A 20,036-nucleotide genomic window follows, 5' to 3' on the forward strand; every position below is an offset into this window, starting at 1 on the left:
ATATAACTCTCCTTTTTTATTCTCACTGCTATATCTCTGTTTAAAACAAAGTTGCAGCTTTTACAAGCCTACTGAGCTCAATGCCATTCTGACAATGATATAAGACCATGAAACTTCGCTATTTAATGGCAGTAGATTTCTCACGTATTTCAGAGGGACTGTAGGAAACTACTCACTGGAGAGAGGAGCTTGAGACCCCAGTGTTGTATAACCATAGTTGGAAATATTTTGACTTGTGATTGGAAACTGTCGTGAGCTACACAAGAATGAGATAGGCACAAGCCAATAACATACTGAATTTTTGTGTTTTGCCACCTGAGTAGATAATGGTTGGATGGTTTGGCCCACAGTTGCTACACAAAGACACCAATCTGAAAAGTTTATCTACCAAACATCTGTTATTTTTTTCTGTTTTTTACTGTTGCAAACATGGAAATTATGGTCTAAGTTATTTTTATGACCAGAACATTTATCTTGAATAAATATTGAATTTATTCATATTGAATAAATATTGAAATCATGTATTTTGATATAGAAACAGGAGTAAAATCTAATTAATAAACAAACAAAATAGTGACTTTTCTTATTTTACCTACAGCCTATACCTGGAAGTTCTTGCAAAGTAATAAATTAGAAATACAGGATTTGAAGAACTAGAAAAAAATTAGGAAAGGATTTCATTTTTGCCAAATGTTCGTATGAAAGGAAAAATGTAAGATTTACTATGACTTTAAAACAAAACTTTTTTTTTCTTTTTCTTTAATGTAGGCGACACATACTGCTATTCACAGTAAGTTCTCCCATAGGGTACCATATTCATCTCTGTAGCATGGTGCCATGTGTTTTTGGAGAAGAGGATGCTGTGATTCCAAGTCTAGAAAAGGTATGCATAGCAAGAACCAGTCAAACATCATGCTAAAGCTGTTTCTGACTGTTATTTAGTTTTAAAGTGAAGTACTGTTGGATCTTCATTTTGTTATTATGTTTCTCGGTGCTGGGGCTGGTCCTCGGTGCTGGGGCCAGTCCTCTCGGTGCTGGGGCCGGTCCTCTTTAATATCTTCATCAATGATCTGGACGAGGGCATTGAGTGTACCCTCAGTTAGTTTGCAGATGACACCAAGCTATGCACGTGTGTTGATCTGCTCGAGGGTAGGAAAGCTCTGCAGGAGGATCTGGATAGGCTGCACCGATGGGCTGAGGTCAACTGCATGAAGTTCAACAAGGCCAAGTGCCGGGTCCTGCACCTGGGGCGCAATAACCCCAAGCAGAGCTACAGGCTGGGAGAGGAATGTTTGGAGAGCTGCCAGGCAGAGAAGGACCTGGGAGTGATGGTGGATAGTCGGCTGAATATGAGCCAGCAGTGTGCTCAGGTGGCCAAGAAGGCCAACAGCATCCTGGCTTGTATCAGAAACAGTGTAGCCAGCAGGGCTAGGGAGGTGATCGTCCCCCTGTACTCGGCTCTGGTGAGGCCACACCTCGAGTGCTGTGTTCAGTTTTGGGCCCCTCGCTACAGGAAGGACATGGAGGTGCTTGAGCGGGTCCAGAGAAGGGCGACGAAGCTGGTGAGGGGCCTGGAGAACAAGTCCTACGAGGAGCGGCTGAGGGAGCTGGGCTTGTTCAGCCTGGAGAAAAGGAGGCTCAGGGGTGACCTTATTGCTCTTTACAGGTACCTTAAAGGAGGCTGTAGAGAGGTGGGGGTTGGCCTGTTGTGGGGGTGGCCAGGTTGTGCCTGGTGACAGGACAAGGGGGAATGGGCTTAAGTTGCGCCAGGGGAGTTTTAGGTTAGATGTTAGGAAGAACTTCTTTACCGAAAGGGTTGTTAGACATTGGAACAGGCTGCCCAGGGAAGTGGTGGAGTCACCATCCCTGGAAGTCTTTAAAAGACGTTTAGATGTAGAGCTTAGGGATATGGTTTAGTGGGGACTGTTAGTGTTAGGTTAGAGGTTGGACTCGATGATCTTGAGGTCTCCTCCAACCTAGAAATTCTGTGATTCTGTGATTCAGTGATTCAGTATGAAATGGATGAAAAGATATAAGAAATATGTTTTATAACAAGTACTGAGTTGGATTTTGCAACAGCTGTCTGGTATAAATGTGGAAGCAAGCATCAGATAGTACAGTAGTTCACATCGAACAGCAGTGTGGAATGGAATACTCAAAATACTCTAGCTGACATACATATATCAGAGGTTGTGTATAAGTTCTCTGTTGGAGGCAAGTGGTAAAATACATGTACGAGTATCATTCCATATTCAAACGTACCTGTCTAGTAAAAATAATTTGTCGCATCAATAAAATTTGTTTTGTCCCATTTGTTTTGTCACATATTACTCACTGAATCCCAGAGTAGCTTTTATCCCTAAAAATAAATAATTGATTCAAACAACTTTTCATTACTGAGATAAGAGGCCACAGAGAGTAATTATTACAGCTTTTGGTCTTTGTTGCATACATTCCAGACAGATATCACTGACATCTGTATTTTCAAGATTTCTTTGGCAAGCGCTATGCCCAAATATTTGGCATGGACAGATGGGGAGGGAGTGTAACTTCTAGAGCTCAATTGTGCAGTGAAATAAAATTAAAAGACGAGTATAACAACAAATTTATATAGCAATGTAGATCCTCCTGGCCAAGCTCTGGAAGTGTGGGATCCATGAGTGGACAGTGGGGTGGATTGAGAACTGGCTGGATGGCAGAGCTCAGGGTTTGTGCTCAATGGTGCTGAGCCTAGTTGGAGGCCTGTGGCTAGTGGTGTCCCCCAGGGGTCACTACTGGGTTCAGTGCTATTCAACTTATCAGTGACCTGGATGAAGGGACAGAGTGCACCCTCAGCAAATTTGCTGATTATACAAAGCTTGGCGGAGTGGCTGACATATCAGAAGCCTGTGCGGCCATTCAGAGGGACCTGGACAGGCTTGAGAGAGAGTTGGGTGGAGAGGAACCTCATGAGGTTCTACAAGGGCAAGTGCAAGGTGCTGCACCTGGGGAGGAACAGCCCCAGGCACCAGTACAGGTTGAGGGCTGACCTGCTGGAGAGCAACTCTGCAGTAAGGGACATGAGGGTTGTGGTGGACAGCAAGTTAACCATGAGCCAGCAGTATGCCCTTGTGGCCAAGAAGGCCAATGCGATCCTAGCCTGCATCAGGAGGACTGTGGATATCAAGTCGAGAGAGATGATCCTCCCCCTCTACTTTGCCCTGGTGAAGCCACACCTGGAGTATTGTGTCCAGTTTTGAGCATCCCAGTACAAGACGGACATAAAACTTCTAGGGAGGGACCAGCATAGAGCCACAAAGATGATTAAGGGATTGGAACATCTGTCTTAAGAGGAAAGACTAAGCAAGTTGGGCCTACTTAGCCTAAAGAAGAGGAGACTGAGAGGGAAACATATCAACCTCTATAAATAGCTGACGGGACAATGTAAAGAGGATGGGACTGAACTCTTCCCAGTGGTGACCAGTGATAGGACAAGGGATAATGGGTATAAACTGAACCACAGGAGGTTTTATTGCCATATGAGGAAGAACTTATTTACAGTTTGCGTGACAGAGTACTGGAACAGGCTGCCCAGAGAGTTTGTAAGGTTTCCTTTGGAGATATTCAGAATTCGCCTGGATGCAATCCTGTGTAACATGCTCTAGGTGAGACCCTGCTTGAGCAGGGGTGTTGTTGGACTAGATGATCTCTGGAGGTCCTCAACCTCAACCATGCTGTGATTCTGTGAATCAGGGTCCTAATAATTAGATGTTAAAACAAGTTAGGTAAATTTGCAATGCTTATTGTAGCAAAGTTTAAGTGTGAGAAGCTGCGGCATTAAAAAATGACTTTTGGCTAAACTATTCCCTTTACTTCAGAGTATCATTAGAAGGAGAGTGTCCACATATTTGCACAGAAATCTTGATGAAGATTAATGATGGCTTAGGCAGCATATATTTGGACTATTTTAGGAAGACACAAATACTCATCTGTACCCTTTTATAATAGAAAAGATGCTGTGCATTTCAGATGACAGCAGTCATCTTAACACTGCAATAGAAAGTTTATATGTGCCTCTTATTTTTGAATAAATTTTCTAGAACTAAAGATATAGGAAAAATAAAATCCATAATAGATATGCATTATGCTACCTGTTATAATATTTACATTTCAATAGCTAAACTCAGTGAAATTTTGCATGTTTTGAATTTTGATTAAATTTAAATTTTTAATACATAATTGATTTAATGGTTTATAAAATTAATAACAATCAGTTGATTTAAAAAAATTTTAATACTTCAACACAGAAAAAAAGTCTTTGTATACTATCACAGCCTACAAATGAAACAAAAGAAAATCTTAGAACAATCTTGCTAACAATGGTTGATTTTCTGCTCTTTCCCCAGGAGAGCTTCAGATTTATAGAACAAGCTACAGCTATTCTGAAAGCTATAGGTAATGTGATAAATAATTTCAGCAATAAGCCTGAACTTTCTGAAGCCTTGAAGGAGTTGAAGCTAGCTCACTGTCCTCCTGGCCTCCATGGTACTGGAATGGCTGAAGAACACTTCAAGGTGAACAAACAATTTTAATGAAGATGTGTCTAAAGGCTACAGAAGTCAGATAATGGCTTAACATTGTTGTCTACTTCAAACCAATAATTATACGTTTAAAAAGGACATTACCTTAGTTTGAAATGTGGCATTCATTATTAAGTGAATGCATAGAAACTTGCAATGGTGTACCATAATTATCTTCTCTTAATATGAACACATTTTAATATGTGTGCTATGTGCTCTAAATTTTAGCCTCCCATTTTGTCAGTTTCATTAGGCACTCTGAGGGGTATGAAATATCAGCAATTTAATTTTATGACTTAAGTTTAGATTTAAAAAACACCACCTGAAATGGAAAAAAAAAAAATCCAGCATGGTTCCTTTCTGTGTCTAATGTTGGTGGTACAGGAAAACATTGATACAGCATATGTTACTGTAGACAATAATGAATTTTTGTTTCAGGCATGGTATTTCCAAGTTTATTTTGTGTTGTTTTGAAACTGCCACATTCTTATTTCACTTTTATGCTGTGTGTATGTGATGAATTCAGTGGTCTTTGTATACATGATAAAAAAGTTACACTTTTTGTGTAGACCTCTGTACTGTAACTTTTCAATATTATGAAGAAAGTGCAACAAAAACGTGATATAAGAAGGTATGCTAATCATCAAAGTACTGGAAAGTTCACACAGTTTAGATCGTTTATTTTAGAAAACTGAATAGAAGAAAGGGCACTATATTCTTAAAATTGATGATATTAAAACAATAAACAACTAAGTCTTTTTTTTTTTTTGATGTAAAGGCTTGATACCAGGCTCAAAATCAGCAAAACAGGAGAACTATAAACAGTTCCAGGTGCATCTCTTATGAAAGAGCCAATTTTCATGCCACCTCTAACATAGACTCTCTGCATTTGAACTTGCATTTGGACAATGCATTGCACTGGACTCTCTCCCAAGTCCAAAAAGTCCTCTCTGAAATAGAAAATACAAATTTTAAATGTATTTACTATTTACTACTATGAAATGTGTAAAACTTAGGGACTTGAAGAACGATTCAGGAGGCATCTCTCTTCTCCCCTCACAAAAGCAGTGTATATATTTGTAAAGGAATAAGAAAAAGAAACAACAACAAAACATAAAATAAATGAGAGGCACTGAATTAGCCAACAGTGATTCATGAATGAAAATATGGAAATAATCAATCTTTAATGTAAACAATGAAAAATGATTCTGAATATAAACACGTATTAAAGTAGTTTCTCTCTTTGCCAGTGTTAATTTTTTCAAAGGAAGTTTTTATTAACATTACTATACATAACTGGAGATAAAATGTTTCCAGAAAGCAGAACAATTTGGAAATAAGGACAATGAAAGAGAAAAATAATCAGATAAATATTTTTTCCATTGAGTTATTGCTCTGTTCTTTAATTCAAATTGAGAGACAAGCTCTGAAAAATACACTTAAAATTTTCTAATCTAGCTAGGGATGGAAAAAGGGACTGGATTTCTGCTTGTTAAACAGCATTTAACATTGTGTTAAATGCTGTGTTGAGAATAAAAACATCACTTTAGTCCTATAAATAAGACAGCAAATTTTCCCGTTTCATCCATCAGTATATTCTTACTTTTGATAGTGGCACCATCGATTAATTCAAGTATGCCCATTCAGTTTGTCTCTGTTCTAAAACTTATAATAAGAATGCCATCTATTATGACGGCAATTGTGTGTTCTGACATCCTCTGGTCTGAGGCAATCAGCTCACTTTACATAAAACGATAAACTATTTTGGGATGATAAAAACATGCTTTACATTCTGTCCTGTACTTAAAAAGTCAGGTATGAAACAGGTTTGCTCTTGATTGCTGTCATGAAGCACTGTAGTCCCACAAGTGAGGACTAATTTTCAGTTACTGTATGAGAGGAAGTTAAACATGTAATGAAAAAGAAACAGTTTTTGCAACTTTAATGAGAAGCTATATAGATCAGCTTTTAAAAATGAATAATTCTCTGATAAATGTTTTTCTTCTTTTTTGATTTTAGGTTTTCAATAGTGCATTTTGGTATTTGATTAAGTATGTGTTGGGCAAGAAGGTTCCTTACAGATATAAGTTTGCCTTCAGATCCTTCACTTTGGATTTTAAAGACACTGAGATTTTTGAGGATGACAGTGTGTCTTCAGGTACTGGACCAGTATTGTTAATCACTTTGAACATATATGCCATTCTTATTTTGGAGGGAATTAACTCTTCACTAATCTTGTGTTTTCTCTCCTGGTTCATTAAGAATGAGAAATGGTTTGCTTCCTATGAGATGCCCAAGATTTCCAACAGATCTGATAATAGAACTAAACCTTGTCTTTGTTAAGTATGTTTATGTTTTATTAATTTATAAAATCACTCTTTGTCTTCTTTGATTTGCATTTGTTGGTATTAAAGAGCACTTACAGATACTTTATTTTACCTGGTATACTGCAGATCTTGGATCTTTTTCAAATTATCACCTGAAATGAGTTTAAATAGCTACAGTGTACATGAAATGAGAGCAAGGGAAGGCTCAAGTAACTACCTTTACTGAAAGTTCTATTTCTTGATGGTGGATTGATTACCAGCTCGCTCTCCCCCTTTCCTTCCTCCCCTTACCCCCCCCCCCCCCCCCTTTTTTTTTAAAAAAAAACCTTAGTTAGTTGTTAGTTTAGTTAGTTTGAATCCTTGATTGGTTGTCAAATCATTGTGTTTGCTGGATAGTATTCTGGCTAGTCACACGTGTAGTGTGGGAACTAGCTACAGCACCATCCACCTCATCTCCAGCCTGTGATTAGGGTATGTTAGCTATCTGAAGGTACTGTGGGAGGGATCATGATATTATAGGGAATGTGACAGGAAGTTTGGTGACACTGAATGGGGCAATAAGGTGCACAGGCTTTGCTGGTTCCCCTTCCCAGAATAATTCTCTCATTGCAGGTTCTTTTCCTCATTTTGTATGCAGGCTGGAGGCATAAGGAGTTAGAATTAAGTTCACCTGGCAACCAGATACATGGCTTTTTTCTATTCCATAGACTTATCTTACTATATGTGTAACTTTTTAATCTATTAATATTTATTTTATTAATGTAAGCTTTATGTTTATGGCTTCATATCAAGACAAAAAGAATTAATCTGAAAAACTGGCATGAAGATGCATTTTCACCATTTAAAGACCATTCTTTCAGGGTTACTTAGCTTCCCCTTCTGCAGTTATAAACTTACAATATGAAGTCTTTGTTCTTGGTCAACAAAACAGGTTATAACTTTCCTTTCATTAGTCATTTTATGTTGGAAAGTCAGTATAAAAAAAATCATTAAAATTTACACGAATATCTTTACTAACAAAATAATTTAATAAATTTTGAGAAAGCACCTATATTTGTTGATGCTTTAATGGGGATTTTCCTCCAAATCTGAAGGTTATTGTTTTTGATATATAAAAGATGAAGAATCAGACAGAATGACTACATAACTCAATGTGTTTTTCAGATTTATATTCTAAGACAAGAGTAAAAGTTATAAGGGCCTGTCTATTGACATTTGTAACAATACTTGGAGTCGACAACGTCACATTTTTCAACAATTTCTATGATTGTGCAACTAATTTCTGTATTCCAAAAAAAATCCAACCTTAAGTACTTGTCAACAATGAACAAGAAGGCATTTTTACATTAGATTTGAATAATCAATACAGCTACAATATATGAAATTTTCATATAGCAAAGACCTCATACATGTTACTGAATTATAAGGTACAGTGTGGCAGATTATTTTTGTTTGTTTGTTTTGATTCCCCACCTAAATCATAAAAAGTGGAAGAAATGTGTGACAAATAAAAATTTTGTTTGCTTTCCTACAGTGTAAAATTTATCTTCTTATTATTTTTTTTTTGCTTTTCCAGACCTAAATCACAAAAGGTTGGAAAGTGAATTGTTTCCCTTTGCCTTTATTTACCTTTGGATGTATATATTTTGCCCTGCTTAATAAAGATTGCATTAGAGTAAGCGCATGCTTTTGTTCAGGCTCCATCCCAGAATACTAAATGGAGACAGCTACATTTGAAAAAGCATAAAGCAAGCCAAATGGTGGGGGAAAAATAGGTAGATGGTAGCAAAGCACAGGTGACAATCAGTGTTTCCAGTTTTCATCCTGACTTGGTGTAACTTTTGACAGTTTATGTGAATAGGTAGTGAGGTTTTGTCATTTCTGTGCATGACACTGCAACCAAGTTACTGTATTTGTATATTTAGAAACAAATCAATGCTTAATTGACTGTATATCCATATATTCTTTAGCCTCACAGATTAGACCAGATGGCCTCCAATGGTCCCCTCCAGTCTATATTATTCTGTGCTTACATGCACAGAACATGCACATACATCTTATAAAAGTGGCTGTACCATGAATCTTGTTGAGTTCTGATCCGTACTTTGTTGAAGTGGTATTGTAGCACCACTACACAGCGTGTTTCAGAGTCACTTGATATTAAAGAAGTTTTCTGGGGTTTGGAAATAAGACAATAATGAGGATTGATGTTTGGAAGTAATCAATTTTATCAATGTTTGATACAAGAGATTAGATTGAAATGTGTGATCTTGTTGATGACAGCAATATCTTTTCTTAAGCTAGTTTGTCCTACATTTCAAGCAGCACTCTCTCCTCCTTTTTGTTTGTTGGTATTTCATTTTGGAGCACAGTTTCCTTCCCCTCTCGCTGTCTCACCCTCCTCACTGCATATGGTTGCAGTTCCAAACTGGCCTCCTGGCACTGATTCCTTGTAGTGTTGCTCCCCATACCCTCTCCCTAAATCCTGGTACTGATGGCTTCCAGAATGCTAATTCTAGGCAAGGATTCCTTCACAGGGTTAATCAGTAATTTTTCAGATCCTACTGATTTCAGTTCCACTCAAAAACTGCTACACAAATTAACAGTCAGATAAATGAACTCCCAGTTTATCATAGATCCTACCCTTATTCTACAGCTCCTTAGGAAAGGCTGAATATAATATATTGAATAATGTTAGTGTTTAAATTCTTACTTCATAAAACGATCAGATTGAGAGATAGAAGCACTTAAAATGTTATGAGGCTCTTTTAAGCTATATGCAGATTCAGGTTTTGATGCATCAAATTCTATTGGCTTATGTTTGGAAGGCTATTTTGAAATTATATTAAAAGATTTGGTTTTTAACAATACACTGAAATAGCTGTCTGTAAAAAGAAGTAAGGATTTGATGGTTTGGTATTTGGCAGTATCATAGTAGCTGCATGTTAACTTTGTAATTACACAGTATATGGTGTCTATTTTTGTCATTATAGGAGGAAAATTTTAGGAGCCATATTTTTGTCTTATATGGAAGTTTTATGCATAAACCACCATGTTTCTCTAATATAGCTCTCAAATCATTTGTTTATTTTTTCACTTCATAGCAAGCAGCTACAGGACTTCCAGCTTTAATGATGTTGCTCATTCTCTTACCCTTACTTCAGAGAGTTCTGAAGTTAATTCCCCTGGTATCTGGCAGAAAAGAATTCCCACTTTTGAAGAAGAAGCAGCGGCTCTTAAACTCCAAGCCATTTGGAGGGGGGCTTATGTGAGGAAAGTACTGAATAGCAGAAAACCAGGTGTGTCCTTTAAAATTACCTTTTTTAAAAAAAATGTTTCATGCTTCATCTTGTTCAAATATTTACTGTAAAGATTTTGTTCCTAATTATACCTAGTTAAAGTGAACCAAAATACAGTAGAACATTATAGTTCAATTACTAATCTCATATAAAACTATGAAGAGTGTTCCACCTAACCACTTAGCACATATGATTCTAAAAAGTAATGTAAGACACCTGCCGTTGATTTCCATAAGTATTAAAGTAGAATCTACTTTAAGATAGTTTTCACTTAGAGCTGGGTTAAATGCTTATTTTCTGCAAAAGCAAGTAAAGTTTTTAAGCATGCATATGTGTCCTTCTTTTACATCATTGCAACAAGTAGGTTTGTCTGTGTTTATCTAAACTATATTTTAACATTGTCATGTTGATTTGTGATGAGACATACAGTAGAAATTTGTGATGGTCTCATACAGTAGAAATCATCACATACAGTAGAAATTACAAGAAAATATGTGTGGACACCTGTGATGAGAGAATCCTAAGGAAATTAAGAAAGTAATACATTTGGAGAGTTTCTTTTCATTCATATGTATTTGTGTTTTATTTTCTTGGTCTTTTGTTGGTTTATTTTAATGTGTATAGCAAATAACAATTTGAACTTAGGCTTTAAGAAATCTAAATGTCATTGGCAGAGCTTAGTATTTCCAATGATTTTAAACTCGGTTAAAGAAATGTTCTGATAAAGGGAGTAGGAAAATGTGATTTGAGTGTACAAGTGAAAAAGTGAGAAAAGGTGATTAGAGATGGAGAGAGAGAAAGATCTTACATAATTTCAGCTAAGCATTGGCCTGAAATACTTTATTTGTATATTTCTGAGGATCATTATGGTTTGTTTTTCATAGATTTGAATTCAGAACACGCTTAGGGGAGGCAGAAAAGCTCTCTTCAAGAGGACCTCCACAAACCGTGACCATTGCAGTTCAGAGAACATAATGAAAAACTCTTACTAATCCTGTATCATGTATAATTCTATAAATTCTGGCATAACCATTTCAGATAGCATTATGATATTGATGAAGTATTTGGAGCATTCATAGCCTAACAAATCTAAATTTAGTCTTTCTAAGGCCATAACTCTGTATTTTCATTCTATTTGAAGTTGGAGATCATCATTAAAAAACCTAGTCGGATACCCAGTTTATGACAGGCTGTTACAGTTCTGCTGGAAACTTTTTTGTGAGTCACATTACCTACATTTCAGTGTCCTGTGGGCAATGTGTAGGAGAGACTGATAGTGAGTAAATACAATTCCTCTCCCAACAAGTCCATACAAACACCTGAGGAACGTAATAGATAATCAGCAGAACACAGCATCAAAGGCTGATCCTGTGTTCAAAAGATGTTATGCCGATGCTATGCTTCATTCTTAGGTATGTAAATAGAGGTACCTTACATAGCAGTTGAAGACTTATGCTACATTTCTTAGTCAGCAATTCTATCATCTTAGCTTGAGTACTGTGTCCAGCTGCAGTGTCTGCAGTCCAGGAAGAAAGACAGTTGACCGGATCTGGGTAGAGTTGTAAGGATCTGATTAAAGAAGGGTCTTATACTTGTATACTGTTAGTTTTGAATTCGACAAAATGGAAGATTAAGAATTACATCATTATAATCTGTAAGTATCCACATGAGAAAAGGATCAAGCAAACAGGTCTTTAGTGTGAGATCTGAAGGGTTAATGAGGTCTTTAGTCTGAGATTCAAAGATTACAAGTTGAATCCAGACACATTCAAACTAGAAAAAGAGGTACTTGTTTTAAAAAGTATAAGGTATTTACCAGAATAAAACAAGAGTTTTATTGGGTTTTCATCACTGAAAACTGTAAAATCAAAAATACACATCCAATTCAAAAAAGACGTAATTCTTTACATGTGATGAAACAGAATTTAACGTGTTAACTAGGCTGTTATATGGAAAGTCAGATCATAAAGATACCTTCTAGCCTCACAGTATATGAATGCCTGAGGATCTTGACAAAGAAAACCGCTCTGCTGTGAGATACATGGTCACCTTTTACTAAGTACCATCTGCTAGAAATTCCTTCCTGACCTAGCATCATTGCTAGGGTTCTTTCTCTTGCATATTTACCTACACCTGTTGATCTACTCGAGTTATCTTTCAAACTTTCAACTCATCTGTAAATCTAGTGCTGCCTTTCTCCCAAATTATCACCTGCACCCAGTCTTACTAAAGCTTTTCCTCTAAGTAGTCTAGTGTCCTATTAATTTATAAAAAGTGCCATTTGTAAATTAGGTGTTCTTGTAAGCTTTCACTTGTATTAACTCCTACAAATCCCAGAGCCTGGAATCCGCCCTTTTGATGATTCAGATTCTAGAGTTTTATCAAACTCTGTATATGAGTACCTCAACTCCTTTCTGTAATTTTCTATAATGTCTTAGCGTCCTCTGATTAACCTCTACACTGCTACATTTAATTGAGGTATTTTCTTTACAGTGCTTTGCTGTTTGGATTTTTTTTTTTAAATCATACTATTCTTCTCCTTTTTGCCATTATCTATTTTTTTTCTCTTACTTGTCATTGTGGTAAAGTGTAACTTTTTCCCCATCCTCTTACTGGTTTTTTTTTGTTGTTGTTGTTTATTTTGCCATTAATTGTTTATGCAATAAAGGAGGATTTCACATAAATTTAGTCTTGGAAAGTTAAATGTTAGAGGTATAAAACAGTTGCTAGTCTTCATCTTCATTCTGCAGATGGAAGTAGACATCCTCAGATGGAAACACAGGCTGTCATCTGGGAGGTATCAGGCATGGGTGGGGTGAATTATCCCCTAGAGCTGTTTAATTCTCTTCTTTTTAGCTTCACAGATTGCCTAGGCACCTGCCTCTTAGTATTATAATTGCTACTGATAGTTAGTCTATCAGTGTGTTCTTTGAGGACAGTGTGTTCTCTGAGGACAGAGATCATCTCATATCAATGCAATGTGTTATTGTAAAGGTCTGTAAATCAGAAAATATTAGTCACATCATTTTTGATGTTGCAGGAGTACTGAAAAGTACAAAGGTGATGAGAAAGGAGTTTTCCTCTATCAAAGGAAAAAGTAGTTATCAGCTCTGTGAAACCTCTGTAAAATTCCAAATAAGATCCTAATGATTTGTAAGGAAATTAATTTGTGCAAGTAAGGTTTTTCATGTGTATTTGGCAGGTGTATATTAAAAACAATAAAAATGTAGGTGCTTTGTACATTTTTCTAACTTATTTCATTATTTGTAGGTACTAAAGAAAACACTATTGTCAAAGAAACCTTGCAAAAATTGTGGACTGCAATTGAGTTAAATTTTGAACAGTGTGCTGTAATACTGTTAAGGTAATGAAGTTATAAATTCAACTATTTTGTTGCTGCCAGTTCTGTAGAATTGCCATAAATTGCTGTTTCACAAAATAAATGTACTAAAGTCTGTTGAAAAGGATGAGACACTTTCCATGAAGAACATGCTCTGCTTTATTCTATGCGCTTTATTTACTTGAATAAAACTATATCACTTCTAATCATTAGGTAAGGATGTTACTAGATGTTTTTTTTCCTACAGCTTGAACTAGAATATTGTCTGTATTCTTCTGTACTATTTTTTTTTTTTAAATTAATATCCTGTAGGCTGTTTCATACATATAAATCTGATGCTGATTCTTTGATTAAACATCTATCCAGATGATTTAAAGAAACCTTTTGATTCATGCTTCTGATTCGTTTTAAGGAATCATGACTGACATTAGAAAGGCTATTTAATTCTAGCATAATTTATATCATTGGGGTATCTGTTTGCAACACTTGCTTGAAAGAAAGTGTTTGTGTTCCCTGGTATTTAATAACAGCTTTTGCAAAGATAGCTGCACCAATTTCAGCAGTGTTCCTTAAATCATTTTCAAGCATGACTGCCTTTGGGGATCACATATTTTCACAAAGTCCTTAAAAAATATCTGTGCAAGTGTTCACACGACCAATCCAGCAGTAGACCAGCTCTGCTAAGGTTGAGGAGTGAAAACTAGCAATAATTACTGGCTGTGAATACAAATCCTCACTTCATATAACTCAGCAATTTGAGGAACACTCACATGGGGTATATCTTTATTTCACCTTTTAGTCTTTCTAATTAGGATAACTGTGTCCTGTTATAACCTTGGCATGTAGGTGGGATCAGGACTTTAACATTTGGAATAAGGCTGCAGTTGTAGACCTCAGTGTTAGAATGGCAGCATCTCTAAATAACCAAAGATAAGATGCAGCTGTTAATCTGTCTTCAGATTTTTAAAACATATGGGACTGATTCTCAGGCGTTGTCTTAGGGGATGTATTTGACTGTTAAAATCATGTTGCTATGACTTTATATATAATTTCAAAAGATAATAATAATATATATTTTAAAAACTGATCTGAACTGAATTTACGATAGTAATATAGCACCTTGTCCAGTAAAGTTACGTGCATGAATTTCAGGAGTTCAGTGTTAGGGTAAAAGTTTCCCCCATACTCCAACCCCAGACATACCACAGGGCTGAAGCATTACCATTTTAGAATACAAACACCTGGTCTAAAACAAGATTAAGCTAGAGTTACCATCTGTTTGTCATTATACATCCCACAATTCTGGTGAAAGGCTCACTATATTTGTCCATACTGTAATTTTCAAGGAGTTCACAAATCTGAGGTTCCAAGATGCTTTTTCTGCTCAAGCGTGGTGTTTATCAGTAGCAGAAGGAACCTTTGCAAAACTTTGTGGACTAAGATTTCAAAGCATCCTTTAAACTACTTCTGGCAATAGTTGGATCCAGTCTGTGGCTTACCTTAATTAAATGTCAAGGTTGACTGTGATCATTACTAAAAAAATGGTTGTGAGGACAGTTTGTGTAATTTCAGTTGCTATCTAGGGGTAACAAAACATCAAAGTACCATTGTCCAGGTTTTGTTGATAATATTTTAGCAACTGAAGGAGTTGGACATGTTTTGGGAACATGAACTTTTGATATTACAAATGATAAATAGAACTTTGTGCTGTCAGTTAGGTGCCACTCACGTTGACTCTAATTTCATAGAATTTAATAACACCTAATAGCTTATTTGCCTAAAGAATAACTTTTGAAGTTACCATTTTTAGGTTCCTTCCTATATGTAAGGAACAATTTTAATCATATTTTAAATTTGTTTGGTTTTATTTTTATTGCTGTCTTGTTCCAAAAACAAAACAAAACAAACAAACAAAACACACACACACACACAAAAAAAAAAAAACACAGAAAGATGTTTTTTATTTTTTAATCTCATAATGATGCCACAGCTTTAAGATGACAGCTTAATATAAAGAAATGGAAGTTATTCTTATGGATATGTATGTATTTTTTCAATTAAAAAACAAAACAAAACAAAAAAACACGGATAGACTGATAGATACAAATATTTGTATGTAAGTATCAGCTATTACAGGCTATTAGTTATTGAACCTAAGAGCACGTTTTCTACCTAATCTGTTACTTTTTTAGTGTCAATAACTAACGGAGAGGATAGTAGTGTTAGTAAAACTTTTAATAACTGATTTTATATTTATGGTCAGATGCAAACCGGTGTTGCTCATGATTAATGTAAGTCAAAGTCAAGATATTTGTCCCCTCCTCATTAGATTTAAATGTTTATCTCTTTTTCTGCTTTCCAGAGAGATGTTTAAAAAAAACTGTAAGTCAATTGAAAAGTTTCCTTGCTATGAAGATGAGTGGTGTAAGGTCTCTTTTGCTGACTATGCTGTAACATATGCTGATCAGCCACCAAATATTTGGTTTGTGATTTTTAGGTGAGTTTCATACAGCCTTATATGATTCTTATGAGGAAATAATATTGATACATTGTGTTTTTCCTAATCTGGTTTAAAAACATAATTTTATGTAATTTTCCTTAAATTCTAAGGTATACTTCATGTTACATAAATCACTTAATTTGTGAAAATATTTTGAATGAAATTTGAATTTTATTTTATTGTAGGGAGATATTTATTGTCCCAGAAGATATGTTTATAGTGCCAAAGATGTATACCACTATCCCTTCCTGTAGACTTCATGTAGTTGATAATGACACTCTGGAAGAAATGCCACATGTCTTTTTCAAAGTGACACCTCAGGTTTATCCCAAAAATAAGGTAAATGTGAAGAGTGGTGATGGAAAGTATTTTAATAATGGTTGCCTGATATTTTCAGCTAAATTGTAACGTTCTGCTTAGAAGTACACCCATATTTAGTAGCAAGTTTAAACAGACTGTCAATGATCTTCTTCCATGCTAAGCCTTCAATGTGGAAAGAATAGTCTTAATTTTCTTTGGTTATTTTTGATCATTTCTAAAGGGAAGCGTATCACCCAATTTCCCTGAGCTGTGCTAATCAAAGGCAACTTGGCTGTTGTGGCTGATGCTGTTCACCTGGCAGGATAACCTTGAAGAGTCAAGGACCATACTAAGAATGTGGCACAAATAGCCTTTTATAAGGCATGCTTGCAATTATTAAATTACATGCTTCTTCAGGTGCTAATGATAATTGTAGTGCTGATGCCAAATACAGCTTTAGATGTGCTCCCCCTCAAAGCCTCTAAGAATCATTAGAATAATTTGCTTCTGGAAATAAATAAATAAATAAATGTAGTTACATAATTATCACACCTTCCCCTCCTCCTGCCTTTTTGTCTTTAGGCTAATGACAATTTGCTCAGTCTTGCAACGTATGTTTCCTACGCTCTTGATTACTTTCTCCTCTGGACTCTTCCCAGTTGTTTTCATTCTTGTTTATGATGTACAACTCTGAGCACACAAAGCTTTGCACCAAGGATTTACTGAAGGCCATACAGATGATGAGCAAGAAATGTAGTTTACGTGTCTTGTAACTTTGCCTTATAAATCTGGCAGTGATGCTTTCCCTTTTTTTGCACCAAGATTGTTGACTCATACTATTGTAACCCTAGGTGCTTTTCTGAAGAACTGAATCTTGTAGTTTATTGTTCTTGACTAAATATGTAAATATGTATTTCACTATTGATTTTAATGGCTTTTCTTTTTTTTTGACTGTTTCCCTGGTTTAAAATAACTTTGAATTCTTATTTTGTCTTCCTAAGTAGACAAAATCCTTACAAGTTACAATCCTTACATAAGCTACAATCCTTAGCATCATGTTATCGGTTAATTAAACATATATTTTCCCTTCCACCATCCACGTTACTAACAGAATTATTGAATGAAATCAGTTCCAGGTTTGGATCTTTGAAATCTCACTGACTGCAACCTTCTTTTACAAACTGGGTCAAGAATATGTGCTTTTTGGATGTGGTTATCCAATATCCACTCTAGATTCCTCCTTATGACCGCATTTCTGTAGAGTTATAAGAATGAGCAGAGAGACGGTGTCAGGTGTCTTACTCAAGGCAAGATATATGATGTCTACTATTTCTCCTTCATTCTTTTCATGTACTTTCCTATAGAAGGAAACTTGATTGGTATGTGACTTTTTTTCTGCTAATAATCTTTTTGCTTCATTGAGTGGGTCGCAAGTGGTTAATTTCGTTATTTATTTTGTATTTCCAGCCATTGAATCTACATTGTCTGATAATTTTCTAGGCAACTTTGTCCATTTAAAAAAAGTAACATCATAGTTCTGTAGTCCTCAAGTATGTTACCTTTCCTCCATCAATTATGAAACATAAATAAAAACGTCTGCGATTGTTTTATTCTGTTTAATTATCATTCAGTTCAGAAGTTCATCAGGCCTAAAAATGAAATTAATATAATCATTTACCACTTATTTTCCTATTCTGGCCTGCCCCTAATCTCTTTAGTGTTACTTCTGCTGTTAACTGTTAGCCACACTATCCATGGCTTATCTTTTTAGAGAAGAGAAGTTCATGTTTTGGCCTTCTCAGTCTCATCAGTCAATAGCAAGGAACTGATGTTAGTCTAACACCATAGAAGTATTTTTCTAATCCTTCTTTTGCAACTCATACTTGCAAGTACTTTCACCTCTGCCCCCAAAAGAATGAATTTATTTTATCTGGTGTTTGTAGTGAAAGCTGGCTGAATGTGACAGGTAAGGACTGCTACTGCTAGAGGAATATGCAGGGCTGTAGACAAGCTCTTCAAGTTCTCAGAGCTAATTTGGGATCTTCAGAGATAGGGTGTGTATTGTACTGGGAAATAAAGTTCAGTTCAGAATTCGAGAGTGGCAAGTGACAGGATGCACAAAGAAGTCTCTGTGTTGAACACCACTTAGTGCCTTTCAAGAAAGTGATGAGGATTGTGCACAATCCTGCACAGTGTCCAGTGCATAGTATTACAAATAAGATCTTACCAATACTATGCAGTACTATGGTTTAAATACTGGAAATGCTCATTTTCCTATGCCCTACCCCCACATGATACTTCCTATAATCCTTTTTTATTTTTTTTCCATGTACTCAGCACATAACCTCAGCGATTCTGTCATTAACTAAATTAAATGGCTTTTTTTCTTCCTCCTGTTCTTCCTTGTTGAAGTCCTCTCCACTTAATAATTAGAGAAGGTATTTTAGTTATTATTCTCTCAGCTCATGACTTTAAATTTCACAAAATTAAGTGTGGTTAATATCAGTAAAGAGTGATTTTGATTTAACAATATTAAAACAGTATTGTACATATATGCTGTATTTTTGTACTTGTTTTTATTACATTTCTTAATCACTGCTATGGAGTTTCTCATTTTGACAAGGCATTATATGATTGTCATAAAACACAGAATAAAGTGCTATTATTTTAATCTGTTACCTTTCTTTCTAATGGTATTTGGTAAAAAATAATCAACAGTGTCATACATCAAGGAAGAAATTATACAGCATGCCTGTGTTCCTAAATGTCAATATTCATATAGTGTGTGCATTTATTTTTTTTAATAAACCTACCAGTTAGTTGTTCTGCTTCAAAACTATGAATCAGCAGCTCACAACAGAGTGAAATATAAATTTTATCAGCAGATATTATTCTGCTGCAGAGTCATTCCTGGAATACATTCAATCACTCTGAAATGAACTTAACGATACGAATAAAATCTGCAGACTAGCAATAATGTCTGTCTTCTTTCTGCACGTATTACAGTCTAGATAGAAACTAGTTACTTGCTTCACATTATTTAGATTTATTTATTTTTGTATTACATTTTCTTCTTCGCGGTCATTTTTTCCCTAATTGCTAGATACAGGTTTTTCTTTTTTTTTTTTTCTTTTTTTTTTTCTCTCTTTTTTTTTTTCTCCACTGTCTTTTTTATACACAAGTTTTCTGAACAGATCATAGAAAATGATAGAGAGATGAGCATTTTTCAATCTTCAGCTGAGCAGCAAAGATAAGATGTTAAGAAATCATTACTGACAACATATTTAATTTAGAAAACGGAAGTCTAATTTAGGACATTGATCAGTTGTTTATCTTGACTAGCTGTTGAAGGTGATATATATTAAAAATATATATTAAAAAATATATATTAAAATATATATTAAAAAAAAAGAACCTTTCTGATTCACAGGTATAGTGAAATGAAGCAAGGAATCTAAGTATGGAATAAAGTCTCTCGGAGATTTTTAAGAATGAAACATAAAGCAGATAGGAGTTATCTGGGTATATTAGTTCACTTTCTTAGTAGTGACTGATGATTATTTGGTGTTCCTACCAGCTGCAAAAATCAGTTATTTTGCTTTCTAATTGCTTATGTTATTCAGTGCTTACTTTTTTTTTTTTTTTTTTTTAAATCTCAGTTCTACATTTTCTGCATACTTATGGAAAACATGAAGATTTTGGAACTTTAAA

The 20,036-nt window shown here is 35.4% G+C and overlaps 1 protein-coding gene across 1 annotated transcript in view; it reads left to right on the top strand.

Annotated features, from left to right (window-relative positions):
* ADGB (androglobin) overlaps positions 1 to 20,036 on the top strand; it is a gene marked incomplete at both ends in the record, with an annotated part of 117,103 nt that overhangs the window by 67,024 nt on the left and 30,043 nt on the right. The window contains 7 exons of the mRNA XM_084284422.1: positions 769 to 883; positions 4,386 to 4,553; positions 6,579 to 6,717; positions 10,051 to 10,185; positions 13,456 to 13,549; positions 15,888 to 16,022; positions 16,211 to 16,364. Coding sequence (XP_084140548.1) covers positions 769 to 883; positions 4,386 to 4,553; positions 6,579 to 6,717; positions 10,051 to 10,185; positions 13,456 to 13,549; positions 15,888 to 16,022; positions 16,211 to 16,364 — 940 coding nt within the window. The remainder of the gene's footprint in view (positions 1 to 768; positions 884 to 4,385; positions 4,554 to 6,578; positions 6,718 to 10,050; positions 10,186 to 13,455; positions 13,550 to 15,887; positions 16,023 to 16,210; positions 16,365 to 20,036) is intronic.

Source organism: Netta rufina, assembly GCF_964035555.1.
Source record: "Netta rufina genome assembly, chromosome: 3".
NCBI lineage: Eukaryota > Metazoa > Chordata > Aves > Anseriformes > Anatidae > Netta > Netta rufina.